This window comes from Mirounga angustirostris, unplaced genomic scaffold, assembly GCF_029215605.1.
Source record: "Mirounga angustirostris isolate CCGP_5_RB_7025 unplaced genomic scaffold, mMirAng1.0.hap1 SCAF_12, whole genome shotgun sequence".
Lineage (NCBI taxonomy): Eukaryota > Metazoa > Chordata > Mammalia > Carnivora > Phocidae > Mirounga > Mirounga angustirostris.
In genome coordinates, this window is record NW_026991720.1 from 17,899,908 (window position 1) to 17,923,867 (window position 23,960).

Below are 23,960 nucleotides of genomic sequence, written 5' to 3' on the forward strand. Positions count from 1 at the left end.
CACAGCTAGTTAGAAGCAGAGCTGGGGTGGGCCATCACATGCCCATTTTTAAGCACTGGGCCACTGCCTTCCGAGAGAGACCTTTTGCCTCACTGGAAAGGCTTCTTAGGGGAGGAGCACTTGAGTCAGGACTTTAAGGCAGGGATAGAGCAGTGAGTGACAAGATGAGGCCAGAGGCCAGGACACAAGGTCACACCCTCATCCTTTCCAACCCCATGTGCAAGTAAGGGGGCCATTTTGGGGTCATGTTGTATGGCTCTTACAAGTCCCCTGGAGTGTTGTTTGTAGAGCAAGGCAGAGACCTGCTGAGCATCTCATCCCTCAATCCCCTGAGCCCCGCAGGTGGGGAGCAGGATGGTGATGGTTGCTGCTGGCTGCTTGCTGCTCCTGATGGGCGTATTTGGGAAGATTGGGGCTGCCTTCGCCACCATCCCAACCCCTGTGATCGGAGGCATGTTCCTGGTGATGTTTGGGGTCATCACCGCCGTGGGGATCTCCAATCTGCAGGTGAGGCAAGGTGCTCCTAGAAGAGCAGCCAGGGAATCTCTTGAAAGGAGCCCAAGGGGATTGAGATGGAGGGAATAGGGCTGGGGCTGAGTGGAGGAGAAGGAATCATTGGTCCCAGAAACCACAGTGGCTTCCAAATGGAAGGCAGAAGTAGCCAGAAGCATCCAAACTTCTGAAAAACAGAAACTGCATCAGTTTGAATTGGGTCGTTCAGACCACTCAATTCCCAGGGCCAAGTGGGAATTGGGGCCTGGCTTGCCCACTGAGTGTGTTGCTAGGAGTCCAGCCTCAGTACCCCCCCAACCCTGGTGGCAGTGGGAGGGGAGTGGGCACTTGGAGGGGAGTTAGATTGCTATGCAGAACAGGTGCTGATGACTCTGGGCTTCCATGGTGGCCTCTCTCCTGCAGTACGTGGACATGAACTCATCCAGGAACCTCTTTATCTTTGGCTTCTCCATCTACTGTGGGCTCGCCATTCCCAGCTGGGTGAACAAGAACTCTGAGATGCTCCAGACAGGTGATTCTCTGTCTTCTAAACTGTGACCACTCCAGGAGCAGGGCCAGTGGGGACCTTGGTCCCTGGGAATCCCTGTTACTTTTGTCTTCACTCTAGGGATTCTCCAACTGGACCAGGTCATCCAGGTGCTGCTGACCACGGGCATGTTTGTTGGTGGATTTCTGGGCTTTTTCCTGGACAACACCATCCCTGGTAGGGCTCGCCTTCACTCTGTAGGCTGGTGGTGTGGGTAGATAGGCAGCATTTGGGCCACCCACATGGCTTCTCTGACCCTTATTACCATGTCAGGCTGACCACAGCATATCCTGAGCAGGCCCTGCCTCTGGGTGGGACATACAGGCCCGTATTAGCTTTCTAGGGCTGCCATAACAAAACACCCTGGACCGGTTTAAACAGCCAAAGTGTATTTCCTCACAGTCTGGAGGCTAGAAGACTGAGATCAAGGTGCTGGCAGAGTTGGTTTCTCCCGAGGCCTCTCTCCTTGGCTTGCAGATGGCCGCCTTCTTGCTGTGACCTCACATGGCCTTTCCTCTGGGTGGGTGCATCTCTGGTGTCTCTCTGTGTGTCCTAGGCTCTTCCTATAAGGACACTAGTCAGATTAGATTAAGGCCCACCCTAAAGACCTCATCTTTAATGGAATCACCTTTTTAAAGGTCCTATCTCCAAATATATTCACATTCTGAAGTAGGGAGGTTAAGGCTTCAACCTATGATTTTTGAGGGGACACAATTCAGCTAAACAGGGCCCTAAGGTGAGAAACACACTAGAAACAAAAACAGCTAAGAGCCCAAAGTCTGATTGGTGAGAGAGAGAATACATGTATTCTTTCTTCCTTTCTTTCTTTCTTTCTTTCTTTTCTTTCTTTCTTTCTTTCTTTCTTTTTTTGTAAAGATTTTATTTATTTATTTTGAGAGAGAGAGAGAATGAGAGAGAGAAGAGCACATGAGAGGGGGGAGGGTCAGAGGGAGAAGCAGACTCCCTGCCAAGCAGGGAGCCCGATGCGGGACTCGATCCAGGGACTCCAGGATCATGACCTGAGCTGAAGGCAGTCGCTTAACCAACTGAGCCACCCAGGTGCCCTCTTCCTTCCTTCCTTCCTTTCTTTCTTTTTCTTTCTTTCTTTCTTTCTTTCTTTCTTTCTTTCTTTCTTTCTTTCTTTCTTTCTTTCTTCCTTCCTTCCTTCCTTCCTTCCTTCCTTCCTTCCTTCCTTCCTTCCTTCCCTCCTTCCTCTCTCTCTCTCTCCCTCCCTCCCTCCCTTCTTTCTTTCTCTTTCTTTCTTTCTTTCTTCCTTCCTTCCTTCCTTTTTTTTCTCTCTCCCTCCCTCCCTTCTTTCTCTCCCTCCCTCCCTTCTTTCTTTCTCTCTCTCTTTTTCTTCTTTCTTTTCTTTCTTTCTTTCTTTCTTTCTTTCTTTCTTTCTTTCTTTCTTTCTTCCTTCCTTCCTTCCTTCCTTCCTTCCTTCCTTCCTTCCTTCCCTCCTTCCTCTCTCTCTCTCTCCCTCCCTCCCTCCCTTCTTTCTTTCTCTTTCTTTCTTTCTTTCTTCCTTCCTTCCTTCCTTTTTTTTCTCTCTCCCTCCCTCCCTTCTTTCTCTCCCTCCCTCCCTTCTTTCTTTCTCTCTCTCTTTTTCTTCTTTCTTTTCTTTCTTTCTTTCTTTCTTTCTTTCTTTCTTTCTTTCTTTCTTTCCTTCTTTCTTTCTTTCTTTCTCTTTCTCTCTTTCTTTTCTTTCTTTCCATAAAAACCCATTGAACACTTGCTGTGTTCCAGGTGCTATGTACTGAGAATACAAAGAGCAGAAAGACATGCCTTCCACCTTCCAGAAACCCACAGGCTAACAGGGGAGAAAGACAAGAGAACAGACAATGAGAATAGAGGGTAATACATGTGGTAAGGAGCAAACCGAGTCCCTGGGTGCTGAGGATGTCGCAGTGAGGAGTGCAGGGCCACCCTCATGGATGGCTTTCAATGCTCCCTTCTTGAACCTCCCACGGCCTCTTGAGAGGACCTTTAGGATAGCACCTGCTTCGTGGTACTCTATTTTCCGCATTTGTTCTCTCCACGTTTAAAGTGCATCTGCATTCTAGAAACAAAGCGTGGAAAGACCCGCCCCTTGAAGATGAGGAAAGGATGGTGTTCAGAGAAGATTGTACCATCCAGCAGTGGGAGCTCAGGGAATGCCCTGGAGCGCCCTGAGCTGTGACTCCGAATGGGCAGAGAAGGAGGAGGTGCTGTTGGCAGGTGGAGGGCGCGGAGAGGAGACCCCACGAGTGCCTGCCGGGGGCGCCAGAGGTTCCCCCAGCCCAGCGGGTGCTCTGGTCAGTGCCCAGTGCTGACTGCTTGCTGTCTCCCATTAGGAAGCCTGGAGGAGAGAGGCCTCCTGGTGTGGAATCAAATCCAAGAGGAGTCTGAGGAGACTACGAAGGCATTGGAGGTGTACCGCCTCCCCTGCGGGATTGGCACCAAGTCCTGCACGTCCCCCTGCACCCAGTACCTCCCGTTCTGGCCCAGGCTAGAAGCTGGGAAAGGTGAGCGGGGAATGAGCCTGTTCGCCTGCCTCTTCCAGGATCCCTCAGGAGAGTGCCCGAAGGGTGCCACGGAAACCAAGTTATGAGAAGAACTGTCCTCACGCCTGCCCCAAAGTGCTCTTCACCCCCCCCCCCGCCCACCCCATGAGATCATCTCCCCGTGCGAGGATGGGTGGGCACCCTGCAGTGGTGGCAGCCAAATGAGTATTCGATTAAGACCATGACGAAGGTGCTTTGACACAGTGACTTAAACACCACAGCCTTCCACTGCGCTCCAGTGAAAACCAGTCTCCTATCTCCAGCATAAGCCAGTGTAACCCAGTGTCCGCACAGAGAATCTCTCAGTCCACATGTTCTCGGCCATAATTTGATGCGTTGGAAGAGGCCTGGGGTGCGGCCGGGGACGGAGACGGGGCTGTTTGCTGAAAGGCGAGCCCCTCTTGTCCTCCCCTCCGTGCACCTGCCCCTCAGGGCTGGCTCTTCGGGAGAGGTGAGGAGCACCCTCTGTTCCTCCAGCACCCGCTCTGAGCTCCTGGTGCTCCAGCCCGCGGCCGGCTCGGGCTGTTTGTGATGGATTGTTCTTTAATCGCACATTCTGGGAATCAAGTGCACGCACTCTGGCTTAGGCTTTGGCTTGCTCACGTAGGCTGCCAAGGGATTGGAACCCACTCCACCTAACGGCCTCCTTGTTTCCTTATTTTAAGAGGCCACAAGACCGCCGCACGAACTCCTGCCTGAGTTTCCAGCTGGCTGGTCTGCCCTGCAAATTTCACATTTGCAGTCTCCACCATTAATACTTAAATCTATACCTACACCACTACCCATATGCACACCTATCCTCTTGGGTCTGTTTCTCTGACGGATACAGTCCTGGCTAATACGGGAAGATATCATCAGTTAAGACACAGGAAGATACCTGACCGATGTAGGAAGAGGCCTGGGTCGGCAGAACGGGAGGGCAAGCCCCGTCGGAGGGGATTTTAAAGCAACACATCCATCCTGGGCTGCACCATATCCAGTGAGCAGAGGCGAGCAGAGGGCCGTTGGGGCTGAGTGGGGGCGGGGAGGCTCCTAGCACGTGGCCGTGGGGAGAAGGAACAGCATTCCCCTGAGGTCCACGCTGACCAGGGCCCCACTGGCTCATGATGCTCCAGGAATGAGGACTGAATGGGAGTGCGTGGGGGCTGGCTAGAGCCGGCACTCGTGCCCTGAGGACCTGCTGGGTGCGGGCACCTCTGTAAGACTTTCTCCTGTCCCACATGCTGGCCTGCTCTTGACCGGGGGGACTGGCTGGGGGTGGTCGTGAGCACTGAGTGCCTGGGCGCTGGGGCCGTGCGCGCTCCCCTTTCCTTCCTTCCCCGCACACGTGTGGGCAACCCCGAGGATAAAGGCCCGGCCTGCCCCTCCTCTGGGTTGTTTATGAAAAGCTACGGTCCTTGCATATCCGCCGTGGGAGTCCCTGGGGGTGGGCTGGTGACAGGACGTGAGGCGAGGTGTGAGCCCTGGGGCTGAGAGCAGGCCGGACTGTGCTTGGGTCCTAACACCTAACCTGCACGGTTTCTTCCCGGGAGATGGAACAGCCGAAGGATTTGGGAGGCCTTCCGGGGAGGGGGGCCACTGTAATGATGATGGGAAACTGTAAAAAGCCAGGGAACCCGTTCTCTGCACACCCGGTGGGTTAGTCAGGGTTCTCCAGAGAAACAGAGTCACTAGGATGTAGGACGTGTGAGCACGCGTGCACACACACACACACACACACGCCCACACGCTATATCCGTGTGCGTACACACACATACGTAGGGAGAGAGAGATGTTACGGAATGGGCTTGCGTGGTTGTGGAAGCTGGAATGTCCGCAGTGGGCAGGGTGGGCTGACAGACTGGGGAGCGTTGCTGTTCGTGTCTGAAGGCACTTGCCTCCTCCTCATGGGAGGTCAGTCTTGGTGGGATGAGGCTGACCCATATTATGGAGGGTAATTACTCCATATTTACTCAAAGTCTGCTGGTTTAAATGTTTATCTCATCTCAAAATACCGTCATAGAAACATCGAGAAGAATGTGTGCCCAAATATCTGCGTACCGTGGCCTGGTCACGTTGGCACATAGAATCTGCTGTCACATCCAATGTGCACGCCCAGGAGCCTCACCAGAAAGCACTCAGCACACGGTGGAATCTGGCTTGATCTCCACTTAGGAGTCTCTATTGCCAGAAGAAGCAGATGAAGCTGGTTCTACCCTGATGTCCTATAGTTCCTATGCACAGGTGTGGTCCGCACCATTCTTGGGCTCCCAGAGCATGCAGGATGAGTGAGTGGCCTCCAGAACTCTCTAGAACCCACCAGAACTCTGCCCTGAACCCAAGGTGTGCTGAAAGTACCTAGTGTCATGGCATCTCTGGGGACAGATCCTGCCCGTCCTTTCTCGAAAGGCCCGTGGCCTGGGCTTCAGGCAGGCTGCACCCAGGACCCCTGAATAGGAACACAGGAGGGGCAGGTGTGTACCTACAGCCAGCCACTTATACCAAACGACCCTGAAAGACTGACACAGGGCCACACTACTTGTCAAGACTTTATAATAATCAGAAACTCAAACCATCAAAATGCTCTGGGACAGCCACCCCGAACTGTCCCGGGAGGGGGAGGCAGGTACAGCCTTGGCTGCCAGCATTAGTGCTTGGAAACTGCCCACCTCATTCATCCCCTCCCGTCCCAGCCCTTCTGTATCACAGATCTTCATCATCGAAGGTCTCCATGCACCTCAGCATTATCATCTCATCGTCAATGGGGAGGTCTGGGTCCTGCAAAACACAGGGTGCAAGAGGATCATGTATTTAAGGAATCCAGGCCCCTCGGAGTCTACCCCATCTCTTGCTGCATCTTCTTCTCCAGCTTCCAGCCAGGAAGTAAGGGCTATGGGGCCGGGGGGGTGGGGGTGGGCATTTCCATTTCATGCAACTCCACACTCTATGATCTTCAGAAAGGGTTTTCCTGGACACAACAGAACTGGCTTCTTTTCCATCCTGGGCATTTGCAGGATCTCAGAAGACAGAGGGGAGACCTCTCAAAGCTTTATCCAAATGCCCATCCACGGAGGATGGTGAATCACACCACGGTGCGCCCACCAAGGGAATACCAGGAAGCTGTTTGAAATAACAGGAATGAGGTCGTTCTCTTTGCGATATACTATTTAAAAAGAAAAGAGGAGGGCAAGTGGGTGGCTCAGTCGGTTGTGTCCGACTCGTGGTTTCGACTCAGGTCATGATCTCAGGGCTGTGGGATTGAGCCCCCACCTCCCTTCAGGCTCTGCGCTCAGCAGGGAATCTGCCTGAGATTCTCCCTCTCCCGCTGGTGCTAAGTAAAATCTTAAAAAAAAAAAAAAAAAAAAAAAGAGCAAGTACAATATAATGTAGTGTAGGCTCTCATTTGTGTTGGAAAGAATATATAAATATCTGTAGATTATCTCTGGATGGCTGTTCAAGAAACCAGTAATAGTAATGGCCTTTGGGGAAGGGAATGGGGCATAAACGAGGGACACTGGTAGGAGAGAGACTAAGTTTTCTTTGTATATCTTTTGGTAACCTTCAAGTTTTAAACTATATACGTGGGTTAACTATTAGCTAATTGCTTAAGAAGCAGCACTAGGTTATTTTATTCCCTTTATAATGACCCCCCACTGACTTCTCTGACCCCCATTACCTCTTCCCCTAACAGTGTGTTCCTGGGTTTGGTTCTTCCTGTCTTTCCTCACCTTGGCAGAAAAATGGTAGTTTGTCATGGGCTGGTTCCCTTGGGCCCTGGGAAGTGTCCCCAAAGCCAGTCAACCATCCCATGAATGTGAGACCCAGTCCCCAGGGTGACAGCCAGGTTGGGAGCTGACTCTGCAGACAAAGCCTCTCCAGCTCTGGACAACGTCCTCACTGTGCTCTATTGATGGAGGTGGGGGGTGCGTGGGGGGCCGGCGTATCTGAGAGAGGACCAGGTGGTCTCTGGGAAAATCACACGGGCCCCTTCTTCAGGGTGAAGACCAGAGCAAAGCTTGAGAAAAGGTGGAGTGGAGCGCAGGGGGCACCAGGAGGCCAAGGGTCCCGGGAGGGACCACACACGAGTCTCGGTCGCACCAAGTGCTTGAATGTTGTTCACAATGGTCCAGTTCCCTAAGCCCCTGAAAATGGTGTCTGAGACCTTTTTAGGCTGCAGATCTGGGAAAGCAACAGGCTGTGAGAGGTACCTGCTGGTATTGGGTGCTGAGGTATGTTGAATAGTATCCTTCCTACCCCACTTCATGACCACCTGGAACCTTCTTTGGAAATAGGGTCTTTGCAGGTGTAATTAGCTAAGGACTACAAGATGAGCTCCACCTGGATTTAGGGTGGGCCCTTCATCCAAATGACCAGTGTCTTTATAAGAAGATGAGAGGGCTAGAGAGACACACAGAAGGCCTTGTGAAGACAGGGGGCCTTGGTTGGAGGGATTCAGCAGTGAGCCAAGGCATACGGACGACTGCCAGGAGCCACCTGGAGCTAGGAAGAGGGAAGGAAAGACCTTCCCTCGAGCCTTCAGAGGCAACATTTGGCCTTTAGCCTCCAGAACTGTGAGGGAAGCAATTTTTGTTGTTTTAAGCCACCAGGTTTGCGGTAATTTGTTACAGGTGCTAATTAAAGTTTCATCCAACGACCTCGTGAAGTTCACGGGAAGGGGAGGGGGGAAGAGAACGATATTTTCCTCTTTAGAGCAGCGTAGGCTGGAGGCCTCGTGCACCGGAGCCAACCTGGACAGCCAACTGGACAGCTCATTCAAAATACAGATTCTTGGGGTCCCACCTCGAAACACTGAATGAGCATCTTGGGTGCTGGGGCATCAAGAATCTGCATTTCCAGTTAGTTTCCAAGACGATTCAAGTTCGAGCATCTCTGCTTTGTACGGATACTCCAATCCTGCCTGAGCTTTCTTTTCTACCATATGCGGGGAAAGGAAGCAGGGAAAGCAAAGACCATCCTGTTGATCTGTTCCCCAGGCCTCAAGGAAGTGGACTGACTTCCCTGTGTCTGAGAGAAAGAGGGACACAGTGGTAAGGACCAGACAGCCAAGGGTTGGTGGGAGGCGGAGAGCAGCCAGAGAGGGGGCCCTGGGCTCCAAGTGGAGATTCAAAGTGGTCCTGGCAGAGGGAAATGAAGGATTCGTGGGGAGGGGGCCAAATTATACCTTGGCCTGTTGGAAAGCTGCCCCAATTATTTTTAGACAAACGTTGTCATTATTATTGCTTACCTTTTTAAAGAAACAGTTGTATCTTTGCTGAATTAGTAGAGAAAATCCTTGGCTATGAATCTGAAAGGGCCTGTCCCCTTGGTGGCTCAGGCATAACTCCCCTTTCCTCATGGAAGTTTCTGGAATGTCCCTTTTAATCAAGACACAGCCAGCTTTTGGGAAGTAGAAATTACAAACGCTGATGGCAAATATTAGCCCAGGGTCTCAGAAGACGGCAGAACAGCTCAGTCTCTTGGAAAGGAGTCACACAACATTTACAAATGCCTGCAAAGAGTCAAGCCCCCGGGATCTGGTCGCCACTTCAAGGGGCTCCCCGTCTCAGGCCTGCCCTGGAGACCATCTGTGTGTCTCTTCCCTCCGTTTCCCTGGACGTCTTCCATCCCCCAGGATGCATCAGGCTGATGCCCACCATCAATGGAACAGGCTGAGAGAATGAAGGGACATCCGCCTTCAGTGGCCCCCTGTGGTGTGATGTGAGTGAGGTCCAGCTGGGGGCGGGGGCGGGGCTCAAGCGTCCTTCCCACCATCCTAAGGGAGGTGAACGGGGGTCTCTTTGCACTCCGCTCCGTCCTACCTGTTTTAACTGAGGGTTAACACAGCAAAGGCCTTTAAAAAAATCGATGATCTGCATATAGAGCTGAAACTTCTCCTCTGGATATTCTGGGTTGCCGCCGGTGAACACCGAACTGACAACAGAAAGGGGAAGACACAGCAACTATTTAGAACCCTCCTCTTTGGCCTCTGCTTGCACCCCCTAAAATACCTGGGTTACAGGGCGAACCAGGCACTTGTAAACACCCCACTGAATTCATTCACAGACAGGCTGGAGGCCCTTTGGAAGGTTTGTGTTGCCTCAGCTTCCGTGTCGCGGGTGGAACCGATGGGAAAAGGGAGACTCTAGGGAGACTGGTTCTCCCCCCCTAATTTAGTGTTCTGAGCTGTGGCCTCTGGAAGAAGGAGCAAAACGGCCTCTCTCCTTCCGAGTCTCCCTCAGAGAGCCGTGCCCCGCGGTCCTGGTCCCCCATGGCTGCCTGGGGAGCTCAGGGGGCCCCGGCCACGCTTGAGCTCAGTCCCCCCGAGATGCCCCCCCTCCACAGGGGGACAGACCCCGGTTCAGGGAGGCGGCCTGTGTCACAGACTCCTTCCCCCTGCCTTCCTGGGACCAGGGGAGCAGCCCCATGATGTCAGGAGCCTGAAGTGGTGCCCGGAAAGCCTGCGTGTTGACCTCATGTCCTCTTGGAAGCAGGTCCCACAAGCCGTGTAGGAACCCTCTGGCAGCAATCCCTCCCTTCTCCAGGGATGGCAGAGAACATTTTCTAATAGGTTGTTTTCGTGTTCCATCAGCAGGGTAAGGAGTTCCAGATCCTGCTTGGCAAGTATGCTCTGGCAACTTCTTACCAAACTTCTCCTCACAGCTCGAGCCTGGCTCAGAAATAGGAAAGTCCGCCTCCAGCCCATTTCAGCAAAACCAGACTCCACACACACACGGCTGACAGGAGCTGGAGTCCCCAAAGCATAAAATCGCTTTGGAGGGTTTGGACGAGTCTGTTGAGGCTGGGTGGAGCAGGTCGCTGCGGGGGAGACAGGTTGATGTCTGGTGACTCCCCCAGGGGACCAGGGGTCGTGTGGCCTCGGGGGAGAGTGGGGATAGTCGTTGGAAATGAGAACAGGAACGTCCCCTCTCTCCCAAGGCAGGAAAATGAAATGTTCTGGCCACCTTTTTAGCTTTCTTAACGGCCTATGCCTGTAGGCTCTAAGACCACAGCTTTTCAAAGTAGCAAGGGACAATCTCAGTCCTAAACTAGCTCTCTTTGCGAAAATGGCCCCGTGCTACAGATTTTTTCAAGCTGCTTGTCTTGCCATCTCCCCAGATCCTGCTTTGTGTCATCTCCCTTCACGGCGTCAGCCATCCCCTCCTCCCTTCTTTCCACATCCGTCCCCAGCAGCCCCGTGCAAAGCAGCTTCTCCCCTGCACGGCTCAGACCCCCTCAGCCCAGAGCACAGGCCCGGTGACGTGTTGGCCCAGGTTCTCGATGCCCCCGAGCCCCCGCCCACCTCTCGGACCAGGGACAGACAGGTCCCTGTGGCAACCTGTCCACGGCCCCCTCACTCTGGGAAGACGATGCAGTGTGGACAACGTGCAGCCCATAACCTGCCGCGTCTCTGTCCTGGGCCAGGATGGGAGAGTCCTCTACCCAGAAGAAGCCCCAGACTGTGTCCTCCCTAGAGCAGTAGCACAATCCTGGGACCAGCCCACTTTGAACCACAGACAAAAGTGGATCTCTAAGAACTTCCACGGAATTATGCACCCCTCAGCGGGGCTGCAGGGGAGCGATTCCTAAACATCCCAGCAGGGGCACACACACACTCACTATGTCATACCCCCTTCCTCACCTAGAGCTGGATGTACTGGGAACCTCACTTTTGTCCAGGAAACTGGCCACATCGAAGGCATCTTCGAAGAGTATCTGAAGGAAGGCACAGAACATGGTGCGTCAGAGAGAACTACAGTCCGACGCTTGCCCTGGGCGGCTGGCAGACAGGAGTAGGAAGGCTCTCTCTTGAACCCTCGTTCCCAAAAGGTGGGTGACAGCTGGGGCCCACCGGCAGGTTCTCTGCCTGTGACCTTCTCAGGCGTGCCTAGTAAGCTCTTGTCCGCCCAGAACAAACCACCACCCCAGAGGTGGTTACAAGGGATTACAAGGCATGGGGAAACACCGGGGAATGTGGTCATCTCTCTCTCTCTCTTTTTTTTTTAGAGAGAGTGAGAGTGCGCTTGAGAGCAGGGCCGGGGGTGGGTGGAGGGTGGGGGGGAGGGCTTGGGAGAGGGAGAGAGAGAGAATCCCAAGCAGGCTCCACGCCCAGCGAGGAGCCCAACGCAGGGCTCCATCTCATCACCGTGAGATCATGACCTGAGCCAAAATCTAGAGTGGGTTGCTTAACCGACTGAGCCGCCCAGGTGCCCCTAAATCTCCTTTTTCTAGAAGGCGGGAGCTCAGGCATGAGATGCAACAGCCAGAGCCAGGCTTCCGTGTACACCTCCCAAGGAGCGGAGGCTATTCGTGCCCAGGATCCGCAAGCTAGTAGCTTCATGCCAGGCAGCAGGATGGGGGGGGTAGTTTTGGGGTTAGGCTGCAGGAGAGCCGACTCCCAGCCCTGCCACTCACTCAGCTGCGTGACCTTGGGCAAGTGACCTTGTTTCTGGAATCCTCCTATAGAAAGGGAATCACAACAGTGCCTACCCATAGGGACGTTGCATGAGTTAAATAGATGACGTATGTGAGACACCCAGCACATAATAATGCCTCCAATTTGTTAGCTATTATTGACTATTACCTGCTTTATAAAAGAGACGTATGCATGTTTATTGTGGAAGTTTTGGAAAATAGAAACTGATAAAATCACTGAGAAACAATCCCAGCCAGAGAGGTCCATGGCTGACATATTGACCTATTTCCCTCTGGTCATTTCCTCAGGCATATTATATCCTATATTTCCAATTTTGCAATCTCACTTAGATGGTTTTCAGTCCTGCTTTTCTTTAATTCTTGAAGACTATTAAATATTCCACAGGAATGTGAGGTACAGTTAGGAATGCAAGATTTAGCAAATAAAGATGCAGGATGCTTAGTTAAATTTGAATTTTTAGATAAAGAATGAATCATTTTTTAGCATAAGAATGGCCCAAATATTGCATGGGATGTTCTCATATTAAAATTTTCACTGGGCATGTTTTACTGCGTCTGACACCCCATTTATAAGCACAGCCACCCTGAGAAGAAGAGAGGGAGCTCTGTGGCCCCGAGTTGGGGGTTCTGGCAGGTTCTGCAGGGTCTCTCCTGTCCCCTTACCTGGGACACACTGCTCTTTCTCTGGAGGTCTTATGTCTGTCCTTCTTGTCTTCTTACAGTTTGCCTCCCCTGAACTGAATCCCCGGGACTCTGGCCATGTGGGTGGCCCTTCTTCTGATCTTCTGGACATTTTATGGTATCCTTCTTTTTAATATCCCTTTGCTCATCTCAAAGAGGATCTGAAAAGAGGCCACTGAAAGGACTAGCTCAGAAGCCCATCCATCCACTGTGTGTTCTTCCCTAGCAGGTCTGAGGCTGGGTCCGGGGCCCTAAATTCCTGCCTTTGGCCAATCAGCCCACTGAAGTTCTGGGCCACACACTGTCCTCACCTGTGCACAGCCCTCTCGCCACTAGCCTGGGAGGGGCACTGCCAGGCTCCGTGGCCATTCTGGAGCACCCAGCACACTTACGGGGCCATGCTTCTCAGAGCCTCCCAGCACACCTTACCCTACACGCAGGGGCCGGCCCCAGACACAATCCTTCTGCAGCAGAACCTCTCCAGATGGACCAGGAGCTATAGAGGTTTCACTGCAACTGATCTAGAAGCCAGAGTAGAAGTAGCTGTGTCTCTCTCTCCCTGCCCTGGGCAGAACTGTTGTCTGTCCTGCCTACCTTGTCACCCAGCCCTGGGTTGGCCCAAACCTGGGGATGGTGGTGCGGCAGAGCCCTGGTCTAGGCACAGCCGAGGGACTGTGCTGCCAGCTTCCCTCAACAGCAGGAGAATGTGAGCCCTTCACCCTTTCTGAAAAAGGTAAGAGAAGCTGCTTCCGTGATTTGGGGACATGAGATTCTGGCTTGGGTCTGCTCTTTCTTGAGGAAGGGTTCGTGTATGACATAAACATACAGTCAGGTTACAGTTGGACAGACTTGCCCGCACATTTGGCAGATGTTTTCCTTTTGCTTTCTTTGTGTGAGCCTCCAGGGCCAGGCACTTCGGGGCTACAAGGACATCCAGGCCGGCTGACACGTGCCGTGGGTATGAGGTCCTCAGCTATTGGTTTCCTGGCCCTGCTTGGACCATTACGGAGGAGAACTCACGTCCTCTCCTGGTGGACCAAACATTAGTGGACAAACAGATGAGAAGCCAAAGTCCATAGAGTGACTCTTGGGGGAGGGGAGCAGTTATGGGCGCTGCTGATTGTTGCTTTTCTGCACTGGGAGTTCCTTCCAGTAATGCCCTCGTGCACCACTCACCCGGGATGCTTGCTAAAGATGCAGGTTCAGAGGTGCCTGGGTGGCTCAGTCAGTTAAGCGACTGCCTTTGGCTCAGGTCACGATCCCAGGGTCCTGGGATCGAGCCCCTCGTCGGGCTCCTTGCTCGGTGGGGAGTTTGCTTCTCCCTCTGCCCCTCCCCCACTTGTTCTCATTCTTTCTTTCTCTCAAATAAATAAAATCTTAAAAAAAAAAAAAGCAAGTTCGGAGCCACACCCCACCCTTCAGGAAATCTGATTCAGTGGGTCCGAAGTATTAGGTACCCGCCTCTTTACTTGAGAAGGATGAGGGGATATTGTGAAGGTTGACCATAAACACGTGACCAAAGGGCAGAAAGATTTGAGAAATTCCGTGATGAAGGGGATCCAGAAGCTGGGCCTCCTGGACAAGTCACCCCACTCGTTAGGCCTCATCTGTCCACTGGCAGCACTGGACTGGGTGACTGGCATTCTATTGTTCTCCAGGCCCGGGGCCCTGAGGTCTGGGAAGCTTCTGGAAGGATGGGGCATTCCAGGGCTGTTCCCCGGGGTCACAGGCACTAGGAAGCTGTCTGGCTCTAAGGCTCCCCAGAGAGTCACAGGACATCTCCTGAAATGGACCACCCGCGAAGGGTGTTTGGACAGTCAGGGCAAAGCGGAGCGGTGGCATTCACCTGGTGGAGGCCGTGGATGCTAAATGTCCTGCAGAGCACAGGACAGGCACAGAGAGGAAGGAACTGCCTGCCCCCAGGCTGGAGAAGCAGGTCAGATGTGGCCCATGTGGTAGCCGCAGGCTCCGTCCGGAGGCCGTTCTAATTCTGGAAGTGCAGCTGCAGGGCCCACTCCGATCTCAGCACTGAGCGACCACTCACGCCACCAGACACACTGCATTGCTGACCATGGCTTCCAACAGCATGAACTCTGAGAGGGGCATTTATAGTGAAGGTGCGGTTGCCTCTCCACGTGCATTCCTCTCTCTTCACTGAAGGGCAGCAGTGCTCTTTGGGGTGGGGACTGACTTCCTCTGGGGGATTGGGCCTGACTGGTCCCCACATAATATTATCTCAGTGATGTCAGTCATTGGCTCAGTCATCTGGCCAATTCCGGCCAATGAGAGGGCAGGAGAGGTAGGGCAGAAATTTCTGGAAAAGTTCTTCCATGACCCTTAAAAACGAGCCCCAGGAATCTTTCTCTCTCTAACCTGATGTAGAGGAGGAGGGATGACAGCTCGGTTGCTCCCAGCTGCCACTCCCCAGTCACACGGGATAGGGAAGGGAGGGAAGGGGGACAAGGTGAGAAGCCAGCTTTACGATGAGGCAGAGCAGGGAGAGGGGAAGAACCAAGTCCATGGTGATGTCACTGAGACTAGCGGGAAGCCCTCCTGAACTTGGGACCGCCCTTGGCTGTGAGAAGTACATTTCTGCATAGTTTAATGAGCAAGTAACTTGCAGTCAAAATAATCCCAGCATTCTAAGCCTTCTCTTTGGTAATCCCCATGGAAAGGTCCGGAAGCCGGAGAAAAAGAAATGCCAATCTGTGGTTGTAGAGCTTCTGTCGGATGAATCAGAAACCCACCATGGAAGTCAGAATCTAACTGTTACCTCAAATGTGGTAAATGACCCCAAGTGGATCCCTGGTGCCTCCAGGCCAAAGGTGACAGAGTCTTTCCTGCACCCCCCTCCACCTGACCCAGAGAGGGTCTGCTCACCTCCTCTGGGGTGGAGACGAGCGAGCAGCTGGCTCCTTGGCTGTCAACCCCGCTGTCCTTCAGGCTGCCGTCGGCACAGGCCGGCTCCTGGCAGGCACCAGCAAGGCCCTGGAGGCCACTGGGCCTCTGTGCCCAGGCCTGCAGGAGACTGGTCTTCCTCTCCTCAGAGAGGTTCTGCCATAGGTGGGAGATGGCGGCAGAGACGATGGGGAGCGTCACCTCCTGTGAGGAGACAATCCCGTTCCCAATCAGAAGGTCCATCGTCTGCTTGTAAAAGTTGAGATACCTGGAACAGAAAGAGCGTCATCTCCCAGACCTGAAGCCAGTGGCCGAAGGCCCCTCCCCAAGCCATTTCCTCAGGATTCCGTTGGCGGGGTGTGGCCCACAGCGCCTGAGCCTTGCCACAGCTCTGCGGTTCACCAGGGGCTTCGCCTTCCTAGTCTGCACGCCCCTGACACTTGGAGAGCAGTGGTGTCATGGGTGACATAGATCTAGTGTCCGGGTCCTTCCCCAGAGTCCCCATGGAGCTCTCTGCCTGACAGAAGAGAGAACTAGGAGTGTGGCCTGCACAGCTCTCAGCCCATGGGAAAACTGCTTAAAATTCCAAGCCCTGTGAATGGGCAGACATGATATGATGCTTGTTTTAATTCGGGGCCTGAAATTCAGGCTCAGCTGTGGAACGAGCCCCCTTCTACTGGGCCAATACCTCCAGAGGCCAATGTGGCCGCCATGGGTCTTGAGTCTGTGGAGGGACCGTGAGTGGCAGTGGGAGTCTGAACCAGTCACTCACTGTGTTTCTTACTATGAGACCAGTAATACGGTAGGGAGTGTGTGTGTGTGTGTGTGTGTATGGGGGTGTTTGGTCCTCGTAATCCCCATCGACAGCCCCCACAAAGTCAACTCCAAAAAAATACCTGCTCTAAGGAAGCCCAGTGTATGTGCTGTGCAATGTAGCTTCGAGATTATTTCTCTAGCCCCTCTGCCAACCCATCCCAAACCCCGCCAATATGGAAATTCTGGAGCTTCCTTGATTCGGGGCCTGGTCTGAGAGTGCACTGAGGATGCCGCATGTCACAGAGCCTCTGTCCCCTTCCCCACAAGCTATGCATAAAGCCACCCCTCGCAGCTATTCACACCGTTCAAATTCCATGAGGTCTGGCAACAAGGTGACTGGGGAGTGTAAGAGCTCCACTTTTTTCTCTTCCTCCTCCTCCTCTTCCTCTTCCTCCTCTTCCTCCTCTTCTTGGTCTTCCTCCTCTTCTTCCTCCTCTTCCTCCCCCTCAGCATCCTTCTCGACTGCCTCGACTGGGCACCAGGTGGCAGAGATTTTCTGAAGAACCTTATTTGAGACCAGGCTAGTAAGAAAACAGAAACAAGACAACCACAAACTTGAACTCTTGAATCCTCATGAACGTTGACACTGAGATTCTGAAGGCAATGTTAGTGTTGGGGCGTGTGTGTGTGTGTGTGTGTGTGTGTAGACACACACATCACAACCAAGTGGAGTTTATTCTAGGAATGCAAGATGGCTGGTTCAAACTTTGAACATCAATCAGTGGAACTCAACATAGCAACAGACTAAAGAAGAAAAACCATACGATCACCTCAACAGACACAGAAAAGCACTTGGCAAAATGCAATATCCATTCCTGACAAAAACTCTCAGCAAACTAGGAATAGGAGGAAACCTCCTCAACCTGATAAAGGGCATCTACAAAAAACCTACAGCTAACCTCATACCTGACAGTAAAAGACTGGATGTCTCTCTGCCTAGGTCAGGATCAAGACAAGGATGTTCACTCTTACCACTTCTATCCAAAATCGTACTTGAGATCCTAGCCAGTCCAATAAGGTGAACAAAAGAAATGAAAGATAAACAGATTGGAAAGGAAGAAGTCACACACAAATATGGGACTAGAATTAAGAAGGGTGTTTAGCAAGGTTGCCGGATACAAGGTCAATAAAGGAGAACCAATAGTATTTCCATATATTAGTGATGAACAATAGGAAATTGAAATTTTAAAATGTACCACTTACAATAGTACCCCAAAACATGAAATACTTAGGTTTAAACCAAAAGCTCAGTCTGAAAAAGAAAAAGTGGATAAATTAGACTTCCGTCAAAATTTTTAAATTCTCTTCAAAAGGCAGTTTTAACAGTAGAACAGGGGCGCGTCGGTGGTGCAGTCGGTTAAGTGCCTGACTCTTGATTTTGGCTCAGGTCGTGATCTCAGGGTCGTGAGTTCGAGCCCCGTGTCACTCCATGCGCAGAGTCTGTTTCAGATTCTCTCTCTCTCTCTTCCTCTGTCCCTCCCGCACATGCTCTCTCTCTCTGTCTCAAATAAATAAATAAATCTTAAAAAAAAGAGGGAGTGGAACAACATGACACAATTTGGAAAACCAGGATTTGTACCCAGAATCTCTTCATCCTGATTGGAATGATCCCCAAGGAGATACCATGTTGAGTTAAAATACAAGTGCACCAGAAGAAAACATAGGAGAGGAGAATTCTTTTTTTTTTAATTTTTTTTTTTTTTAATTTCAGAGCAGAGGAAGCCTTTCTGAGTATTCTCCCAAACCTAAGTCATGAGGCCAGATCGGCAGATTAGACTTCATTTTTTGCATGGCCAAAACAACAACAACAACAAAAACAAAAAGATCAAAAGCAAAATAATAAAACAAATGACCAAGGGGTAATTATTTGCAAGTCATGTTCTAAAAGAGAGCTAATTTCTCGGTATACGTAGAGGGCTTCTATAACTCTGTAAGAAAAAGACCACGAACCCAATAGGAAAATGGGCAAAAAAATAGTCACAAGAAGTTCCCAGGAAGGGAAATACAAATGCTCTTGAACAACGGCATGCCATTTCGCTCATAATTTAATTAATTAACATATAATTATAAAATATAATCTGTTCCTGAGCTGGTGCCACACTTTTTAATTGCTGCGGGTTTAAAATAGTGCTAGTGAAAAATCCTAATTATTATGATTTTAAAAGAAATTTAGCCATTCTCATGTGGGCACACGATAGAAGTAGGATTTTAGTATGGGATGAAGCGTGTTATCTTAAATTGGTAAGGAAAGGATGGCTTATGCGATGACTGGGGTTGGGATGAGTGGCTAATTGCTTAGGGATGAGACCGTCCCTCCTTGCTGATTGCAAGGTGGTGCTTGGGGTCTTACCTGGGATTTCCGGAGTACTTGCTAGCATATTCTGCCTTGACCTCCTCTAAGCTGTTTGCATTCCCATCCTCCAGGTTGAAGGACTCTGTTGGGGAGGCGAAGGTAAGGGTCACAAAGGGGGAAGTCCAGCCTTTGTCAAGTCTCTCCTGCCCTTCCAATCCAAGCAGACCCTGAGTGGTCCCTGAGCCCGCCCAGATTCGGTGTTACGGACTCAAGGGTCCAGTTTCCCCTCTCCTTCTAGATGTGACGAGCTTCTTGTCCCGGCCCTTTTCAATCAAGACACCAAAATACCCCTTGCAGAGTTCAGTTTCCACCAGCTTATGAAACCCACATTCCCAGGCAGCCACCGCTCCCAACCTGAGTGCCAAGAAAGGGAGCCAAGCTTTGCCTTTGCTTCTGAGCATGACAAGCACCGGTCTGCGTCCTCTCTGGTCTCTCAAGATGGGATCAGGTACCTGATGACGTCTGTCTGTCCTGCCAGGCTGTAAGCTCACCGAGTGCAGGGGCATGAATCTCCTTGTACCCCTGGCCCAAGCACAGTGCCCGGCACACGGTAGGCATGCGATACGCATTTGTTCACTTGGCTTAGCCCAGTCTCTCTGTTTTCGATGGAAAAACCAACCAGTCCTTCCGTGGGAAGGAGATGTGGGTGGCGGATGGGGGGGTCTAACCTTTCAGCTTCAGCAGATTATCCAAGGTTTGTTCCAGCTCCTGAATGTGGTTCTTCGCCTTATTCAAAACCTGCCACTGAAGACAGAGACAGACAATGCTGAAAAGCCCGCCTTCTACCGCACACACTGTGGTTTTGTGGACACAGGTGTCCATTCCCCGGTCTGAAGCCATGCTCCCCTCAGAGGCAAAGACACTCTTTGACATTGTCAACAAAAAGGGGGGTGGGGGATGGAGTTTGTTCTGATGCGCAGAAGGCATGAAGTTTAATTTGTACTCTGGAAATGGTTCTCGCAGAAATACTCAACTATTTAGAAACAAGCCGTGTTCAGCAAGCTACTGAAAGGGCAAACCAAGTACATATGCTCCTTGAAGGTGGAATGAACAGTGAGTGAAGAGCAGCCCCAGGCTGGCACCAAGATCCAGGGCTAACTTCCGCTCGGTTGTCAGAGTGAGCAACTGGCTGGCTAATACCAGTGTGCTATGCTAACAAGTAGTTTTTATTTGCTAAATGCAGACACTCTGGTTGATCCAGAAGCTGCTCAAATGCTCTGTCCGCATGACCTCTGAATGTCCGGTTGCTGCAGGACTAAATCGCGAGCTTCTCTCCCTCCCTCCCTCCCTCTCCCGTATGTAATGTTCCTAAAGTCAAACGGTAACTGCGTGATTATTCCAACACAGGAAATGCTAACTGTTGTTTATCCTGCTGACCACCCATACCTGTCCGGAGTTACATACGTTCATCAGGCACGTATTAACAGGCAAAGCTGTGAGTGAAGCCCCGGGGACACGGAGTAAATAAGCCAGCCGGGCTTTCCAGCAGGAAAGACAAGACGAGCAGGGAAACCCCTACTCATAACACAAGCTAGAACTCAGTAAGCACTGAAGGGAGTAGAAGTGAAGGGCCGTGGAAACACATGGGAGGAGGGGCTGATTCCAGCTGGAGGCGTCAGGAAGACTCAGAGCAGGGCAGCCGAGCGAGCGGGCCACGCTGAGCACCGTCTCAAAGGCGGAACTTGGGGCAGGGGCAGGGGCAGAGGGGGGGGGGTTGGGGGCCGCCCCAGGGAACTGTCGAAGCCAGGTGTGGCCAGAGCCCAGGGTGGGCAGAGGTAGACGATGTCAAAGCGGCAGCCAAGGGTGGACAGCCCCGGCGCCGTTCCAACATCCCACCGACTCCGGTGCACGCCAAGGAGGCTTGAGGGGAGCGAGAAGCGCCACACTCTGCCGGCCCAAAAGACAGTGACCCGAGAATGCAGTGGACTGCAAGATCTCGAACACTCTTTGTAGAGTAGGGTCCGCCTGATGTCCCAGAAGATCTGCTGCCCCCAGGCCCGGGGCTCACGATTGTACTGTTGGGCTAGCAAGGACTCCTTTTCCTATTTGGACACCAGGGCCAACTGGTTTCCAGAACGTCAGGCTTGGTCTTAATTGGGATGAGGTGAGATCATCCTGGCCCTCTGGTCCAGAGTGAGCCGCTGTGTTGGCTCAGCAGGGACACCCCATGCTCACTTGCAGTCTTCGTGGGCCAATCTACAGAGCCATGGAAACCAGGTGCAATTTACTGAAATTCTGTTTCTGGAATGTTTTTGGCAGGCTCACAAGGACCTGAGTTCTGGGTTGAATTACATCTCCCTGAAAAAGATTATGTTGACGTTCTAACCCCCAGAACCTGTGAATGTGACTTTGTTTGGAAATAGGTCCTTCATAGAGGTCATCACGCTAAAATGAGGTCATTAGAGTGGGCCCTAATCCAGTATGACTGGTGTCCTTATTAAATGGGGACACTCGGATGCAGAGACAAACACGCACAGAGGGAGGATGAGGTGAAGACATAGGGAGAAGACAGCCATGTGACCAGAGGGAGGCATCTCTAAGCCAAGGAACACTGAGGAATTGCCAGCAAACGCCAGAAGCTGGATGGTGGCAGGGGGGGCTTCTCGCCTAGAGCCTTCAGAGGGAGCATGGCCCTGTGGACACCTTGATTTTGGACTTGGAGCCTCCAGACGTCCACCACAATAATTTTCTGTTGTATCAAGCCACCCAGTACCTGGTATCTTGTTATAACAGCCCTAGGAAACTGACAGAACCTGCTTACACCTTGACTCCTGTAGATCAGATCCTGCCTTCACGGATATTACGAATGCAAAATTCAGGGTGGTCCCTCCAGCAGGACAGAGACAGGAGGAGAACAGAGAGAACTCCTTGACCACACACTGTTTCCCAGGCAAACGGTTTGACTTCCTGACCCCTCCGCTTCCTCATCCGTAAAATGGGGCGATCTGAATGGAACTGCAGGGGCTAAATGAGCGAACACGCTGGGAAGCGGTGCTAACACTTAAACCACTCTGACGCACCCTATCTTTCCACGCAGCCACCTTGTGAGACGCCACCACAGGCCCCTGAGGACACCATTACTATCGTCCCTGTTGAACAGAGTGGTGACTGAAGCCTGGCCAGGAAAGTGTCCCCCGTGGGCAGAGGTCAGTCCTCCAGGCTCTCAGCCGCCACGTTGTGAGGTACAAACTATAGGGGGTGCAAGTGAGTTTTCCTCTCCTTTTACTTCCATTCCTTCCTTTGGGGCCCTGAACACATGGTCTTCCTCGGGTTACCCCCCTCCCCAGTCTGCGTGCACTTCTTCACTGGCCAGTGACACAGACTTTGGGGTTTTCCCACGTGCCCCTGGGAACAGGCAGCCTATTCCTGTTCATCCAGGGGACATGGCGCAGAGCGATGCTGGACAGGCTCTTGGCCCTGAGCCCCTGAGCCTGGCTCAGCAGAGGGAGGAAGAAGAGCCCTCCCCACACCTCTCACCTTCCACACCCTTCTACAAGAGCAGGTGGGATCTCTGTGGGATTCTTTCAGCAAAAAACACTTGCGGCCCTACTTGGCACCTTGCACCAAGGTGCTCGGGGGCGCCGCTCAATTAAGACCCATTCACAGAGGCCCTGGCTCGGTGCCTGCCAAGGAGCAATTCTGCGGGCCTCTATGAGAATCCTGTGTTAGCTCCGTCAGCAGGAGGCTGGGAGCGCAGGCCCAGCAAATGGTCCCTGTCCTTAAGTGTCGCTTCACTGAAAGCACCAGCCCTGGAGGGAAAACCCGCCGGCTAGAAACAGTCACAGGGCCACGGGCTGGTCCCTACCAGGTCTGGAGCTGGGAACGGAGGCCCTCCTCTTGGTCCTGCCTCCAGTCCCTCCCCTGTTAAGAGAGGGTGGGGAACGGGAAGCTCTCAGGGCCCCCTCCCCTACTGGAGACCTCCTATAATGCTCCTCCAGTAATAGGAGCTCCATGCCTTCCCGCATCACCCCAAACCACCTGCACCTTCTTCCGTGCTCTGCCAGAGGCACAAATCAGGAGCAGGAAAAGATAAATGCTTACCTGGAGAGCTCTGGTGCCTAGGGAAAAGACCTGGCTGGTGCACAAAACCAAGTTGCACGTGTGTGTGTGTGTGTGTGCATGTGTGTTTGGGGTGGAGACGCAGTGTCCAGAAGCAGCTGCTAGAGGCTCACCCCTGTCCACTGGAGGGCTAGGCAGAGGAGCCCCCGGCTGACTGGTCCCTGTTATTTCCTCTCTGGTGCCAGGTGTGTCTGCAGGTGGGGAAGGCCCAGCTCACGCTTTACCCACGTGTGGCCACAAACAGCGCACGGGAGATGCCCACAGCGGATCTCTGACCCCAACCGGGCGGCAGCCCCTCGGGGTGGGGGCGGTGGGAGTGGGAGCTCCAGGCCGGTCCCCGCTCCTCCTGGCCCCGAAGTCCTTCCACGTGTGCAGACTGTTCTACCACACCCAGGTCCCCATACCTTGGAGGCCGTGAGATCGGAATGGGAGTAGACGGTTTTCCTGAGGTTGCTGAACAGCCCCGCCAGGGTGGCTCGGTGGCGGGCCTGGGACAGGCGTCGGCGGGCCACCCGCGGCTCGAGCTCCTGCAGCTGCGCCAGGGGCCAGGGTGTCGCTCTGCCACCGGGGTTACTGCCTTCTCCGGAGGTCGCCATGCTAAGCTGCAACGTAATATTATGCCCTGTGGGGACCCTAAAGAATGAAGGTACAGTATTAAAGAAAGAGGAAGGCAGATCGAAGGAGAAAGAAAGGGGGTACCACTCCCAAGTAACAGGTCCCAAGCCAATGTATATAATCAATAACGGATACACAAAATAGATGACACCAAATCTCTTATTTAAACTGGACTCCTAAACCGCTCCTATTTGACTCAACAGTTGAAGGCGCTGTGGCTTTATTTCAGAAAGTTTCCAGAACACTGCGGGTACTCACCAGACACTTAATTGACTGGCTGTGGCCCAGGAGAGCAAGCCAGGCCCTGAGACCTCTTTCCTCACAGTCTGTGAAGAGCTGAGCATGTGGCCCACCTTTTGAGGGCTTTCCTACCATGAGGATGCACCCCTCTTTGATCTGGGTGGTGGTTACACAGGTATATATACAAAAGAAGATCCATCAAGGCATGTCCTTAGATTAATGAACCTTTTAATATATAATATATATATGTATATAATATCTCAAAAAGAAGAAATGTACTCTTCTACCTGTGAAAGCAAAAAGT

The 23,960-nt window shown here is 52.4% G+C and overlaps 2 protein-coding genes across 2 annotated transcripts in view; one reads left to right on the top strand and one right to left on the bottom strand.

Moving 5' to 3' along the window:
* Nucleotides 1-6,189, top strand: part of LOC123835273 (solute carrier family 23 member 1-like) — a 49,924-nt gene extending 43,735 nt beyond the window's left edge. Inside the window, exons 10-13 of the mRNA XM_045864224.2 lie at nt 343-507; nt 916-1,024; nt 1,121-1,216; nt 3,373-6,189. Coding sequence (XP_045720180.1) covers nt 343-507; nt 916-1,024; nt 1,121-1,216; nt 3,373-3,629 — 627 coding nt within the window. The 3' untranslated portion in view covers nt 3,630-6,189. The remainder of the gene's footprint in view (nt 1-342; nt 508-915; nt 1,025-1,120; nt 1,217-3,372) is intronic.
* Nucleotides 6,180-23,486, bottom strand: STRA8 (stimulated by retinoic acid 8). Its single transcript, XM_045865093.3, has 8 exons — nt 23,206-23,486; nt 19,411-19,486; nt 18,740-18,824; nt 16,692-16,910; nt 15,556-15,841; nt 11,201-11,274; nt 9,381-9,492; nt 6,180-6,339 (listed from the first exon to the last, which is right to left on the bottom strand). The coding sequence occupies exons 1-8, from the start codon at nt 23,395-23,397 to the stop codon at nt 6,265-6,267; spliced, it is 1,119 nt and encodes a 372-aa protein (XP_045721049.1). The 5' UTR covers nt 23,398-23,486; the 3' UTR covers nt 6,180-6,264.
* Nucleotides 23,487-23,960: the final 474 nt, after the last annotated feature.